Raw genomic sequence first — 14,824 nt, forward strand, 5'->3', positions numbered from 1 at the left:
TGTCGGCGCTGTTACTACTGGTGTCACCACCGGTACCACTACTCCAGTTGTCGGCGCTGTTACTACTGGTGTCACCACTGACACCACTACTCCTGTTGCCACCACTCTCAGAACCACCACCACAGGGGGCACGGATCAGGGATCGCTGACCCTGATTAGCACCCCTATCTGGGTAACTACAACCATAGCCAATGGTGCTTTGGCAACTGTCCAGGTGTTGTACACCCAAAAGTTTGTTCCGATGTATAGCACGGTTGCTTCCCCGCTTCTGGGCTCTATCGGCTTAGGAACATTGTCTGGAACTGTTGGGACTGTGCGTACTTACGTGACCGTCACTCCAACCCAACCCAAGTAATAACAGACTTCTCCGGCTAGACCAACTCAAAGTCCTCAAATCAGATTGCTTAGGCACGATGTTTGTTGGTTTGGCGACTCATCATCTTCCTCCGTTGTATATTAACCTTCATTCTCATGTGACTCTGTTCACTTAACCATTTTTTTTTCATCTTGATCCTCATTCGCCATTTTCTTCATGGTTTCATTTGCTATCTTCGGTTTTAATAGAGTTCCGGACGATACTTATCTTTTATTGGGCTATGATGCCTAAAATTAGAACGCATTCAGATATGTTTCACGTAAGGCGGATTAAGTATGCATCCTAGCCTGCGTAACACACTCAGGGAAAGTCCGTCTCCCTAGAAAATAAAAGTCGCTTATTATCTGACGTGATTATATTCCTACACTCGTAAGGGCGTTGAGGCACGAAACCTAAATGCAGCGCTAAGGATTGTAAATGTAGTGCCGGGGATTGAAAATGTTCAAGCTTAAGGATACGGGGTCTAGTCGTAGCAGAAGCAATCTCATACATCAACATGCCCTATATGCATCCATAGTGTCCTCGGGATCGTAGAATATAAACCCATGGCAAACCAGACTAAAGGGTATGACGAGCTCCCTGATCCTTTTCCAGAATCTGCCAAGCTTATAAATAGGCATCTGGCTCGGCCAGCTCCGGTCCTGATTAAATACCAAGAACCACGTATATGCCAGGATATAAACCGTCAAGAAGCCTGTGACATTCACAAATGGAGTTTACAATACTTAACGTAGACCAAAGACATGGATAAAATTTCACCAGAGCTATTATAAACCTGGCTGAGTGTTGTTCATCACCCTAAAGTACTACCTCTGCTTCAGCCAATCACGTTAGACCTTGCCTAATTAGGTAATCGAGAATTAACCGCTGTGTCGTATCAGCGTGCGGCTCATGAAAAAACAGCCAGGTGATACACTTTACTGACTCATTTTTCCAACTCTTTTCCGTCCTGCGAAAACTCCCTTCTTTCTTCTCCTTCCTCATCCACCGTGTCATACAAAATGTTGAGAATCATTTCCAGAAATACGAGACAGGTGAGGCTCTTCTCCACCACCGCCATCCGTGCCGTCACCCACCCGGACCCCACCAGCGCAGCCTCCAAGACGAGCAAGTTTGTGGAGGAAAGACTGCCGTTCCAGGCCACGACCTACTCCAGACCTAATGTGGTGTTTGAAAAGGCCAAAGGCTGCTACATGTGGGATATGGAAGGCAGACAGTACGTCGACTTTACCGCGGGGATCGCGGTCACCGGATTGGGTCATTGCAACGAGGAGATTGCTGAAATCATCTACGACCAAGCAAAGACGCTTGTTCACGCCTCCAACTTGTACCACAATATGTGGACCGGGGAGTTGTCCAAGAATTTGGTCGAAAAGACCAAGCTTTCTGGCGGGATGCAGAACGCCTCGAGAGTCTTCCTCGCCAATTCCGGGACAGAAGCCAATGAAGCGGCGTTGAAGTTTGCCAGAAAGCACGGAAAGTTGATCAGCGACGATAAGATCGAGTTTATCACCTTTGAAACCTCGTTTCATGGTAGAACCATGGGCGCGTTGTCTGTGACCCCCAACCCAAAGTACCAGGCCCCGTTCGCGCCCCTTATTCCGGGCGTCAGAGTGGCCAAGCCCAACGATATCGAGTCTGTGAAGGCGTTGATTTCTGACAAGACCTGTGGGATCATCATCGAGCCGATTCAGGGTGAGGGCGGCGTGATACCGATCGATGCGGAGTTTTTGGTTGCATTGAGCAAGCTTGCAAAGCACCACAAGGCACTTGTGATCTATGACGAGATCCAGTGTGGGTTAGGCAGATCTGGGTCCCTCTGGGCCCACGGGAAGTTGCCAAAGGAGGCACACCCAGACATCTTAACCATGGCCAAGGCTTTGGGCAATGGGTTCCCAATTGGTGCCACTATGATTACCGAAGAAGTTGAAAACGCCTTGCAGGTGGGCGACCACGGTACCACCTACGGGGGCAATCCCTTGGGGTCCAGAATCGGTAACTACGTATTATCCCAGGTTTCTGATGAAACATTCTTGGCTGCCGTTAATGCTAAATCTGCCTTGTTTAAGCAGAGATTGAATGCCTTGAAGCAGGAGTTCCCACAGATCAAGGACGTCAGAGGCGATGGGTTGCTCTTGGGGGTTGAGTTCGCCCATGATCCTACCCCAATCGTGGTTGCTGCAAGGGAAAGAGGGTTGATTGTGATTACTGCTGGTGGTAATGTTGTCAGATTTGTCCCGGCTTTGAATATCGAGGATAAAGTCATCGAACAAGGCTTGGAGCTCTTTGCCGAGGCCGTTAAAGCGGTCTATGCCTAAGTGGATAAAAGATGTACAGTAGAAATAGACGGAAAGTAAAGAGTAGAAACAAGAAAGAACTATTTAGCAGTGCTTTTACGGGACCATATCAGATTTACATGATTTTTCTACATGAGCCGAAAGGGCTTAATCGGAAATGGGTCTTGGAACCGTAGTTTTGATTACCGAAGAACGTGTAAGCATCAGTCCTGCGTCAATAGCTACAAACACATGTGCTGGTTCAGCCTGACAATATAGGGTTAGAACTGTATGAAAATTTCTCCGCTACAAATAGTATCTCCAAGCTCGTACTAGTTCTTTGACAAAACAGCCGTCCTAAATACTCCCCACACATTTTGTTGGTGACATCCGTGTTAATAGGCACTACCCTAAAGTTTCAAAAGACGTTAAAAATTCCTCTCAATGGTCAATAACTCTCAAAATGTATCGATTTTATATCCTCCGACTCTAATTCACCCAAAATTATAACTAGCACCCTCGCTTATTCAGTATTATCTGAGCCGCACCATGGTCGTGCCCCACACACACAACCTCTACCGAAAATGTTCGCTATAATTTTCCAATTCCAACAGCCGACACATACAAATCACGTTTCTCCGCTCAGTCCACCAATATGTCCCTTACGGCCAAGCAAGCGTTTGAAAAGTTGCCAAGCAAGTTGGCAAACTTCTTCCAGAAGTATCCACCGGCTCCATTCAGAACCTACGCGGCAGAACAGACCTCCACCGATGCCGAAAACGCTAATCCGTTCTTCCCCAACCGTCACCCGGTCACCAACACCGTGCACGATCCTAAGTACTCGCTCAGACGTGCGGCAGACTTGTGGAAGCTTGCCCACAAGTTCGGGATCAGCGACATGTTACCGCCATTGCAGGGTGACAGAAAATTCTATGACGAAAAGTACGAGACCAAGACCTTGTTGAGAGGTGCGTACGTCCAAAAGTTGAGAGTCCACCAGAGATCCAAGCCTGCGAGACAGGCCAAGGTTGAGGCTGGTTTGAAGGCTGCTGACGACAAGATCGCAGCCTCGAGAGGGAAGAAGCACTACAAGAGAATGGAGGAGAATGCTGAGAAGAAGAAGCAGTTGTGGTGATCCAAAGTGTTCAGATGACTAGGATGTGTATATATTGAAATTCCCGGCGTCTACGGTAATAAAGTAACCTTTTTTTGAGATGACTGTAGGATGGTCAGGACAAGAGAAGAAGTTATGAATGCTTAGACGAGGTATATATCTGTCGGGCTATGTGTACATCTGATGGGCTGGACGGTAGTATTAACGAGGTACATGCCTTCATTAATCGTAGTATACGTACCAGAGCCAACAGATTTGTTTGGATGTCGAATTCGTCTATATGCGCTTCATGAGCAATATATTACGCTTACCGGGTAAACTAAACGTATTTATATACCTGCAATGTGTAGTCCCAGAAGATGGATATTAAGAAAAAATTTGGGGTTTACTGTAGCTATGAAGTTTCCCCTCATTATACACCAATCACACACGCGATCATCTCTGGAATTAATACATTATAGTACATAGAGCTATTTTAGCTCCGGTTCGTCCCTTAGAACGCTCTGCCTCTGCCTCTACCACCACCTCTGCCACCTCTACCACCTCTGCCACCTCTGAAACCGCCTCTACCTTGCGTAATCACCGGCTTTTTAATCTTTGCAGCCTTTGGTTTGGCCAATGAATCCACAAGTAAACTGTCGAGGTTGATCTGGTCGGGGAGAATGATGTTTCTGATGTTGTTTCCTCTGATATTGATAAAGTCCAATGCGACAGGGTCTCTGTATTTGACAGTCATCTTGACTGACTTCAATGTGATGTTCATGGTGGGTGAAACCGATACAACGGTTCCCGACACGACAGTCCCGTTCTTTAACTCCACCTGGACCGTCTCAGAGGCGAGCTTCATCAAGAATCTAACCAACTTCATTGTGTAAGATATGCGGTAGAATAAAGGGGTGAACGGATCGAAATCAGCTGTAAAAGATTACCGGTTGTGATGGAACTGAAGGATTGATGGGAACCGTTCGAGTGGAGTGGTGAACCTCTTTTTCAAGAAGTGGCACCAAATTTGCTATGCAGGATATTTTCCCAAGAGCGGACATGGTGTACGCCAGAGTGGAAAGGGGATATTAAAGCTGATTTTCATTTACAGAGTAGATAACCTTAATTTTAATACTCCATAGTGGATGTTGTTGTTATGCCATTTTCCGCGCGAGATCCGTATTATATACTCAACCCCACTGAGCTATTTCACATCCATCTGACATTCCTGGTAGTCACCGATCGAAGATTTTTTTTCAGGCTTGAATTAACAAAGAGTTTATTGTAATACCCACTCTAAATGTCAATATAAAACCTGATAATGAGCACCGAATTGTTTAATATATCAAAAATACCTTCTACCCGAACAACTACTCCAGATTCTTCCTCAATGGAATGGAATGGCACGTCACCCAAAGAGCTAACCTCTAAACAGAGAATGGGCGCATACGCCTGTTACGTTCACCCTTAGAATACCATTTCAACCAATTCCCATGATGAACCAGATAACATCCGCAATTCCGCGCATTTATACACTGATTTGGTTGATATTTCCTCAGATCTTCGTATATAACACGAATTACCGTTTAGTCGGATATGATTCTTTCCTGGTCGTGCACACATCAATAACCCCATATACCAACCTCCGCCGAAATCCGCTATATAACCTCTCTCTTCCTTTTTCTTCTCCTTTTTTCCTTCTTTTGCTCTCTATAGCATCACAATGGTTTCGGTTGAGATCATCCCTAGATCGAAAAATTTGGCAAAGGCCAAGACATCCGCGGCCACGTTGCCTGACTTGATCCAGTTCATCGCAAAGCAAAACAAGATCAACCCAAATCGCTTGAGATTGACCCACTTGCCTGACGACAAGTCCAAGAAGCACGTGCCTGTGAATGTGGAAAAGTCGTTTGCGGAGAATCAGTTGGACGCTCAGACCGTCACGGTTTACGTGAAGGACTTGGGTCCCCAGATCCCGTGGAGAAACGTCTTCATGACGGAGTATGCGGGTCCGCTCTTTATCCACCCGTTGATCTACTTCTACGGTGGTAGGCTCTACGGTTCCACCACTAACGCCCACTCCGCCACGCAAACCACTGCCTTGGTGCTTGTGATGCTCCACTTCCTCAAGCGCGAGTGGGAGACCGTGTATGTGCACAGTTTTTCGTTGGCCACCATGCCAGCCTTCAACATCTTCAAGAACTCCTTCCACTACTGGGGCTTGTCTGGGGTTTTGCTTGGACTCTTTATCTATGCTCCTGTCGACACCGACAGCGGGTTCTTCACGCACACCGCGAACCACTCTACTTTGGTCCAGGTGCTTCTTGTCGCGTTCTGGGCGTATGCTGAGGTCTCCAATGGTGTCACCCATCTCACGTTCAAGCACTTGAGAAGCGACGGCTCCAAGGACCACAAGATTCCGTACGGCTACGGATTTGACCTTGTGTCGTGTCCGAACTACTTCTTCGAATCGTTGGCCTGGCTTGCCTTTTCCTTGTTGGTCAACAATTGGAGCTCGTACTTGTTTCTCGTGGTCTCCACCGGCCAGATGTGGTTATGGGCCGTCAAGAAGCACCAGCGGTACAGAAAGGAGTTTGGCGCCACGTATCCAAGAAGAAAGATCATGGTTCCGTTTGTTGCTTAGGAGACCCATACACCAGTCTGCAGAATGGGGGTGGGTGGTTTATCCGATACTGCGGTGACAATTCCAGATGTAAATCAGCAAATTTCCCTTATGGGGTGTATCACATATGATTCTAGTAGGTCTGACTATAAGTAATGTTTTATTTTTCCATGATAAGGGTTCAAATATCGCAAATCCGTAACGTTCCCCTCATTTGACCCAGCGGAGGTGATACAGACTAAATGTGTAGATAACTGGCCGCCTCATCTCATGTACACATTATGAGACAATGAAGGTGATTTGAAAGAATGAAACTGACAGCAACCGAGAGATTTAGGTATTAAACGGGACAACCCTTACCCTGCACCCTGTCCTGTTTTTTTCGGGTGCATATTACCCCGGAGGCGCGTCTTCGCACAATTTTCGGGTAGTGAATGACCCCGCCTGCATATCAAAACCGCAAGAACATTTCACTTGAAGAAGTATAAATTTCGGCCGATTCCGCTAGTATTCTCTTCTAGTCCCATATCTTTAACTCAAATAACCTTCAATGTCTCTGAAACTTGAAAACCCCTCTGTTGTGCTTAAACAGGTTGGCGAAATCGTCATTGAGAACCGCCCCGTCCCCAAGCTTCAGGACTCGCACTACGTCAAGATCGCAATCAAAAAGACCGGGATTTGCGGCTCTGACGTGCATTACTACACCCACGGGAGTATTGGCCCGTTTGTGGTGAAGAATCCGATGGTGCTAGGCCACGAATCTGCGGGTATCGTCGTGGAAATCGGGGCTGACGTGCAGAATATTCAGGTCGGTGATAGGGTCGCCGTGGAGCCAGGTGTGCCATCCCGCTACTCCGACGAGTACAAGAGTGGTAACTACAACTTGTGCCCGTGTATGGTCTTTGCGGCCACCCCACCATATGACGGCACCTTGGCCCGCTTCTACACTGTTCCAGAGGACTTTGTGGTGAAGTTACCAGACCATGTGTCTTTGGAGGAAGGGGCGCTTGTGGAGCCGTTATCTGTGGCGGTGCACGCCACCAGAATCGCCAAGGTGACCTTTGGTGACCGTGTGGCTGTCTACGGGGCCGGGCCTGTCGGCTTGTTGATTGCTGCCACCGCTAAAGCCTACGGTGCGACCGAGGTTTTGGTCATCGACGTGTTTGACAACAAGTTGGAGTTGGCCAGGACCTTGGGTGCTACCCACACGTACAACTCTGGGGGCGACAGAGGCCTTTCGGAGGCCGATCTGGTTGCCAAGCAGCTTGCTGCGTTGAATGGCATCCCCCCAAACGTGGTCTTTGACGCTTCCGGTGCCGAACCGTGTATCAGAGCCGGGATCAACCTCATCAAGGCTGGTGGTACTTACGTACAGGTCGGTATGGGCAAGGATGACGTCAACTTCCCGTTGACCGTGATGGGCACCAAGGAGCTCACCGTCAGAGGCTTGTTCAGATACTCCTACGATGATTACAAAATGGCAGTTAAGTTGGTTAGCGAGAATAGGGTTGATGTAAAGAAGTTGATCACCCACAGAGTCAAGTTTGACGATGCAGTAAAGGCGTTCGAGTTGGTCAGAGACGGCAAGGCCGTCAAGTGCATCATCGACGGGCCGGAGGATATCTAGGTAAAGAATTTTAATATGAGTGGGAGGATATCTGAAATTCAGGGTGTAGGTTCCAATTCTACTGTAAATTTACAGTCCACGTCAAGTCCTTTATTTATGTTAACTAAATTCGGGATATGACTCTGTTTCCCAAATATCGCAACTATCAATCTAAACGTCCAATAAATCGCACTTCTTCCGGAGATTCTTCGCGCTTCCGTGCTCTGCTCGGAATCCTACGCGTTCTCCGAAATTCCCCCACAAAACTTTTCACTCCTGCATGCAGGTGCAGCTATATAAGCACCGCTCCTTTGTCCTTCTCTTTTCCTCATCTTTACCGTCGATATACCATCTACAATGTCCAGAAACCTTGCCAATCCATCCTGTGTGTTATATGCTGCGCGAAACCTTGTCATTGAGGACCGCCCAGTCCCAGAAATTACCGACCCTCACTACGTTAAAATTGCCGTCAAAAAGACGGGGATCTGTGGCTCCGACGTGCATTACTACCAAAACGGCCGCAATGGGCTCAAGGTGGTCAAGTCACCTATGGTGCTTGGACATGAGTCCTCCGGTGTGATTGCCGAAATTGGCTCCGAGGTCACCTCTGTGAAGGTGGGCGACCGTGTGGCCATCGAGCCGGGCATTCCGTCCCGTTACTCCGATGCCTACAAGAGCGGTAACTACAACTTGTGCCCGTGCATGGTCTTCGCAGCCTCCCCTCCAAACAATGGAACCTTGGCCAGATATTTTATGGTACCTGATGACTTTGTGGTTAAGTTACCGGATCACGTGTCTTTGGAAGAAGGTGCCATCGTGGAGCCGTTATCTGTCGCTGTGCACTCATGCAGATTGGCAAATGTCACCTTTGGCGACAGATGTGTGATCTACGGTGCTGGTCCGGTCGGTTTGTTGATTGCCGCGACGGCCAAAGCCTACGGAGCGACCGAAATTATGGTTGTGGACATTTTTGATGACAAGTTAGAGCTTGCGAAGCAGTTAGGCGCCACTCACACATACAACTCATCCGAGGATAGAGGCGCTTCGGAGGATGATAACAGGACCTTCCAGTTGGCTGCTTTTGGCGGAAACGTTCCAAATATTGTCTTCGACGCCACCGGGGTCGAGGCGTGCATCACTGCCGGGATCAATCTCATCAAGGTTGGTGGGACCTTTATGCAAGTAGGTGTCGGTAAGGTCAAGATCGAGTTCCCAATGGCTGCCGTGGGCAACAAGGAGCTTACGGTCAAGGGGGTCTACAGGTACTCACACGACGACTACCGCTTGGCGGTGAAGTTGGTGGGCGAAGGTAAGGTTGACGTGAAAAAGTTGGTCACCCACAGATTCACGTTTGACCACGCCGTGGAAGCCTACGAGGTCGTTAGCCAGGGTAGAGCCGTCAAATGTATTATTGACGGACCAGAAGATGCCGAGTAGACGAGTAGGTTAATGGATGACTTTGTATGAAAAAAAAAGTAATCTAAATTCGTTTCTAAGCCCCTGGTGATGCATAGAATAGGAAGATACTTTACCTCCATTTCGCTTCAAATATTACCATCTGTCTATAGCACAGATAAACAATACATAATTTATATACATCTGAATACCGGTCACGGAAATTCTCCAGTTCTGCCAGACTATTCCTCGCTCATGTGCTCCTGTAAAGCATCCATAATGTTACTCAAACTTTCGTCCAGTCGTTCCTTTCCTTCTTCGGCCATCTGTACGGGGTTTCCATTAGTCGGCGGCAGGAGGATCAGGGTGTCGTGGAGAACGAGCTCGTCGATTGTACCTGAACGAGAACGGACCTTGAAGGGGCGGAGCGGGGACAGAACGGGTGAGCTTTTGGGGGACAGGCTAGGCGTGGCAGCCGGAGACGTAACCCGAAACGGTCTCAATGTGATATTGTCAGTCGACAAACGATTCACATTGTTCGCCTTTGGTGGAGGTCTCGGAGGGGCGCTCTCGACTTCGGTTTTGGTGATACGGGGGCCCAAGGAAACTGTCTGACTGTGGCGCTTCGAAGCGTACTGCTCCTCGCGAGACTCTAGCAACAGAACCAATTTGGTACGGACATTCTCACTCACGAGATCTGCCAACAACGTATTGTAGAACGGGAGATCGGGCTTGAAACCGGTAGAGCTACGCAACACAGACGGACGGAAAATCAAATGAATAAACGGCACGGCACCGGGTTCCGCGACGCCATTCAATTTGGCAATTGGTGCGTTCTCGTAAAAATCATCTTGTTGGGCAAGAGTCGGAAACAAGGACACCAAGTGGTTGAGCAAAAACACCAAGGAACTCAAGTTGTGACGCGGAACGGAGGAAAACATTTTTCCCAACTCCTCTTGTCTCTGGTTCTCGTCCACAAGCGACTGCTCATACGCCTTCTTGACCATGTCGTAGACCATGAACGGGATGAGTGAGTCGCTAAGCTCGAGCAACCACTGTTTGAAAAAATTCAAAATCTGGGGCTTCGTCTTGTGCGCGATCAAGTAACCGATAATCTTGTCAATAACCTTGGCATGACTCTCCAGTTCGGGCTTGGTGACCGAGAGGGATCTAAACAGTGAGGCTTTAGGCGACAGCGCAGAGAGAGGAGGCTCAACGGTTATTTCAGGACTCGGCTGGAAGCCCTGGATGACTTTGAGAACCTCATATTTGGTGCGATACGCATCCTTGATGTCGAACGGGGCCAGCCATTGGGATCTGAGATATTCCAACTCGGCGTCACTTGCATCCTTCGTATCGAGAGAGCCCACAATACTAAACACAAATAGCGGCAAGGACCGCATGCACGGGTCTTCCACAATCGGCGAGATCTCGCCGGGATTGAGACCGCTGACATCGCTTAACGTTGGCTGGAGTGAGATGTCTGCGTACAAGTTGAATCGGAGGTGGAGGTTCTGGAAGTTGAGGCTGGACTGGACCGATGACGTGAATTCCGGTGGAAAGCTGGTGGGAAAGTACACTCCTGTGGCCGTTTTATCCAACGATAAGTCAAACTCGCGGCGGAAATTGGTAATGACCGCGTTACTGAGCTGGAACTCCGCTAGTTTCTGCACCTGATGGGCCGATTGCATCGCGTGGTCGGACAAATGGCCGGACAAGCTGGCAAGCGCTTTGTAGATCACGCCAATTTTGTCATACTCAAACACCTGGAGCCGTTGACTGGCAGTGGTGATGGCTATTTCAAGCTTCCCTTTCAATTCGACAAACCGGAGGTACTCCTCGTTGTACAGGGCCTCGAGCTTGGCAAGCCGGACTGGTTTACCTGCCTTGACCAACTTTTGCGTGAACTTTCCGTAAAACTCGCCAAGGTTGATTGAGACATCAGGCACCTCCTCAACCTTATCAGCATCGTACTCTCCAAGGTACACAGCCAAATCCGTCCATTCCAACCACATTCCATCAGACTTGAACTTCCTGGCCAGGAAAAAGGCGTTCGCCGACTTGGCCAACTCCAACTCGAGCAAGTCCTGGCCGAACTTTTCAATCGCAGCACGTGAGTTCTCCGTCAGGAACCGGTTCTTCCGTAACCACTTCGTTAAGGCTTCGCTTGAGAACAAGAGGTTGGTGTACCCAGGCAATGGGATCTTCCGCTTTGTCGTCGCAATCTCCGTGAAAAGGCGGCGGAAGAGCTCTAGGAGCTCGTCAGAGGAGAAGATACTGTTTCCGAGCTTCAACGGGAACGTAAATTCTGTATCGAGGGTCTGCGGAGCAGCAGGGGCCACTGGCTCCTCTTCAATCGACTCCTCGGGGGTATTGGCAATCCTGGTGTCGTAATCCGTCTTGTATTTCATCAAGTGCTTGAAACAGGCATCGTAGGTTTTGGCTGAGAGGGCCAAATCCAGGAGCATGCTCCTCACCGTCGCTTCGTGTTCGCCGATGAATCGTTTCAACTCATACAACACCGATTTGTCCAACAGATTGGCCAAATTCGTCATGCTGAACGACTCTTCACTCAACAAGTCCATGTGAGATTCGTAAAACCCATTGAGCGTCGTCTTCTGCGTTTCGGAGGTGTCAGGTTCCTCCACCCGCGTCAGTTCCGCCAGCTCCGGTGCTATCGCCGCCGCGAGCTTCTTGCCGATGCTCATGAGGCTCGGGGCACCAATCTCCGCATGGGCATTCGCCCGGAAGCCACTGCTCTGGCCATAGAGCTCAATCGACATGTTGCTGAGCAACTCAGAGTTTTTTGTATAGTAATTGACGTAGCTCTCGACCAAGCGCTCGAGGTCGTGGAGCTGCTTTAGCGACACGGCAGACTGCTGTGAGAGGCTAGTAATCCCCTCGTGGTAGTTCGGCGACCAGTAGGAGTTGGAAAAGGAAGCCATAGGTATTGAATTGAGAGTGAATCAGAGATGCGGGGAAAGAACGAGGAGCACAAGGCAAATAACCTAAATCGTGTTGACACGAAAATGCAGAGTAAACAGCGCGTGGACACCTTGTCACGTGTGAGTGACGTCACGGGGATTTGAGGGCGGAAGGAAATATCGTAATACCTTCATAAGCTTCCTCGGAGTGGAGATGACGGGGTACAAGCATTAAAGTACCAGTGTGGAGGATACGCAAACGACCAATAGAAGTGGGAGGCTGTTTGATAAGGGTAAAATGGTAATATACTACGTTTTAAAACGCCCATCTGGTACAAGGCAAATGAGAAACGTGTTTGGTTTGCTAATGCTTACAGGTCCAACTATAAGCTGGAGTAGACCAGGAATACGTGTGATAAGACGAACCAACTAATTAATTAGGCTGCAATTATGGAAAGCATTAATCCAAACCTATAGTTATACTTCCAGTAGCCTCATCAATGTACAGTATATCTGGACATCACCTGAACATGCACGTGCCACCCATGCATGCACCATTCTTACATCACGTGCAATTGTTGCATCCCCGCTCACGCAGGACAGCCTTTACTATTGGGGTGCGAAATTTGTAATCAGTTTAAATCATACCCCGTATTCCGACTAATTTTCAGCTACTTCCTCGCAGCAATTCTCAAATCGACATCCGTCGCAAAAAAACATTGAGCTCTCGTCAGATATCGCCACAATTCCAAACCTGTGTGTACCTTTCCACCCCCTGAAATTTCCGTCTTACCCCTCTGTCAGGTTCCATTGCTAAACTCTTAGCGAGTCTTCCATAACTAAAATAGCCCATTTTAATGCTTCGCTTTTCACGCCACTTCGGGACTTCTCTCCGCAGCCTTGCTAACCCTTCGAGGGTCGCTCGTGCCTCCACATCTCATCCCGTCCCGTCCAACCCTCAGATGGCATTCCCGTGTCTTGACAGAATTGAAAAGAAAAACGCCCTACTCCAACTGAAACCGGCGGCAAATTCGATGGAATCAGGCCCTGAACCGTCGTACTCTCGCATCCAGTCGGGTTACAAGACCTTCCACCTGAAAGAGCCCATCTTCCTCGACTATGGTGGCTACCTTCCGGAATTCAAGATTGCGTATGAATCCTGGGGGACGCTCAACGCCGCTAAAGACAACATGATTCTTGTCCACACGGGGCTTTCAGCTTCCTCTCATGCTAAATCTCAAGAGGCCAACCCCGCCCCCGGCTGGTGGGAAAACTTTATCGGCGCAGGGAAGTACCTTGACACAGACAAGTACTTCATTGTGTGCACAAACGCTATTGGTGGGTGTTACGGCTCTACGGGGCCTTCGTCCTTCGATCCAGCTGATGGTGAGAGGTATGCCACTAGGTTTCCCATCCTCTCCATCAACGATATGGTGCGGGCACAGCACTGCATGGTGACGGAAGAGTTTGGCGTGGCAAAGCTTTTCGCCTCCATCGGCGCCTCCATGGGCGGGATGCAGAGTTTGGCATACGCGTCGGAGTTTCCCGAAGCGGTGGGAAAGGTGGTTTCGATTTCAGGCTGTGCTAGATCGCACCCGTACTCCATTGCGATGCGCCACTGCCAACGCCAGGTGCTCATGGCGGATGCTAACTGGAATAGAGGCTTCTACTACGATGGTGTGCCTCCCCACGTAGGCATGAAGTTGGCCAGAGAGATTGCCACGATCACGTACCGCTCTGGGCCAGAGTGGGAGCTCAGATTTGGGCGCAACAGGGCTGATAATTCCCAATCACCAGCGTTGTGTCCGGACTTTCTCGTTGAAACGTACTTGGACCACCAGGGAGAAAAATTTTCTCTTGAGTACGATGCCAATTCCTTGTTGTACGGTTCCAAAGCAATGGACTTGTTCGATCTTGGGATTAAGAATCGTTCCCGTGCGTTGAAGAAGAGGACAGAGACCGAGTCGCAGAACCTAGGCCAGGGACAGACTGGTGTCTGTGCCTTGCCTAGCCAGCCGTACCAGGAGAAGCACCAGGCGACAGAGACCCCGGAGGAGTCATTGAACGATTTGGTCCAGGGGTTGAAGCCGATCAGCCACAAGCAAATCTTGGTGATTGGTGTGGAGAGCGACATTTTGTTCCCGGTTTGGCAGCAGAGGGAGATTGCCGAGGTGCTTCGCAAAGGGGGTGATGGAAGGGGGATTGAATATCACGAGTTGACGAACGAAGACAGCATGTATGGGCACGATTCGTTTTTACTCGCGTTAGATGATATTGGAGGGCCGGTTAGAAGATTTTTGGAGAAAGCAAGTGTGGAGTAGCTTGAAAAAGGGTTTTATTTAAGATACAGAAACGGCGTGAGCTAAATATTTTGTTATCGCAGTGAGTAATTCGGGGTAAACCTGGTCAATGAGTTTCTGGTAAAAAGTCAGTATCAATAAATCAAGATGAAAATCTGCGAATGCCAGTTTGTACGCATAGATATTAAGATCTGAAGCCCAAAGCTTAGTGCCACGGAATAGGATCAA

General features: G+C 48.9%; 9 protein-coding genes across 9 annotated transcripts in view; 7 read left to right on the plus strand and 2 right to left on the minus strand.

Annotated features, from left to right (window-relative positions):
* The window catches only part of BABINDRAFT_121346 (KRE1 domain-containing protein), a 966-nt gene extending 450 nt beyond the window's left edge, over positions 1-516 (plus strand). The window contains exon 3 of the mRNA XM_019126942.1: positions 1-516. Within this exon, the coding sequence (XP_018986543.1) occupies positions 1-355 (355 nt within the window). The 3' untranslated portion in view covers positions 356-516.
* A 340-nt stretch (positions 517-856) lies between these two features.
* Positions 857-2,898, plus strand: ARG8 (acetylornithine transaminase). Its single transcript, XM_019131099.1, has 2 exons — positions 857-941; positions 1,467-2,898. The coding sequence occupies exons 1-2, from the start codon at positions 922-924 to the stop codon at positions 2,692-2,694; spliced, it is 1,248 nt and encodes a 415-aa protein (XP_018986544.1). The 5' UTR covers positions 857-921; the 3' UTR covers positions 2,695-2,898.
* A 409-nt stretch (positions 2,899-3,307) lies between these two features.
* Positions 3,308-3,787, plus strand: BABINDRAFT_165913 (mitochondrial 54S ribosomal protein mL59; the record flags this gene model as incomplete). Its single annotated transcript, XM_019130379.1, has 1 exon — positions 3,308-3,787. The coding sequence occupies one exon, from the start codon at positions 3,308-3,310 to the stop codon at positions 3,785-3,787; it is 480 nt and encodes a 159-aa protein (XP_018986545.1).
* Positions 3,788-3,914: 127 nt separating this feature from the next.
* Positions 3,915-4,602, minus strand: BABINDRAFT_160603 (mRNA splicing protein). The gene has a single exon (XM_019128331.1). The coding sequence runs from the start codon at positions 4,527-4,529 to the stop codon at positions 4,260-4,262; it is 270 nt and encodes an 89-aa protein (XP_018986546.1). The 5' UTR covers positions 4,530-4,602; the 3' UTR covers positions 3,915-4,259.
* Positions 4,603-5,099: 497 nt separating this feature from the next.
* On the plus strand, positions 5,100-6,629 carry BABINDRAFT_160604 (trans-2-enoyl-CoA reductase (NADPH)). The gene has a single exon (XM_019128332.1). It carries the CDS (start codon positions 5,472-5,474, stop codon positions 6,390-6,392), a length of 921 nt encoding a protein of 306 aa, XP_018986547.1. The 5' UTR covers positions 5,100-5,471; the 3' UTR covers positions 6,393-6,629.
* Positions 6,630-6,865: 236 nt separating this feature from the next.
* BABINDRAFT_160605 (NAD(P)-dependent alcohol dehydrogenase) lies at positions 6,866-8,335 on the plus strand. Its single transcript, XM_019128333.1, has one exon. It carries the CDS (start codon positions 6,922-6,924, stop codon positions 7,996-7,998), a length of 1,077 nt encoding a protein of 358 aa, XP_018986548.1. The 5' UTR covers positions 6,866-6,921; the 3' UTR covers positions 7,999-8,335.
* Positions 8,335-9,414, plus strand: BABINDRAFT_170826 (NAD(P)-dependent alcohol dehydrogenase; the record flags this gene model as incomplete). Its single annotated transcript, XM_019130770.1, has 1 exon — positions 8,335-9,414. The coding sequence occupies one exon, from the start codon at positions 8,335-8,337 to the stop codon at positions 9,412-9,414; it is 1,080 nt and encodes a 359-aa protein (XP_018986549.1).
* A 398-nt stretch (positions 9,415-9,812) lies between these two features.
* On the minus strand, positions 9,813-12,308 carry BABINDRAFT_27939 (uncharacterized protein; the record flags this gene model as incomplete). Its single annotated transcript, XM_019131413.1, has 2 exons — positions 9,813-10,509; positions 10,567-12,308. Coding segments are annotated over 2 exons (2,439 nt in total), but the record flags the coding sequence as incomplete, so codon positions are not given.
* Positions 12,309-13,153: 845 nt separating this feature from the next.
* BABINDRAFT_33828 (uncharacterized protein) lies at positions 13,154-14,617 on the plus strand (the record flags this gene model as incomplete). The annotated part of the gene is made up of 1 exon (XM_019131653.1): positions 13,154-14,617. One exon carries the CDS (start codon positions 13,154-13,156, stop codon positions 14,615-14,617), a length of 1,464 nt encoding a protein of 487 aa, XP_018986551.1.
* Between the last annotated feature and the right edge of the window lie 207 nt (positions 14,618-14,824).

The sequence above is a fragment of the Babjeviella inositovora genome (genome assembly GCF_001661335.1).
Source record: "Babjeviella inositovora NRRL Y-12698 unplaced genomic scaffold BABINscaffold_3, whole genome shotgun sequence".
In the NCBI taxonomy this organism is placed as follows: Eukaryota; Fungi; Ascomycota; class Pichiomycetes; order Serinales; genus Babjeviella; species Babjeviella inositovora.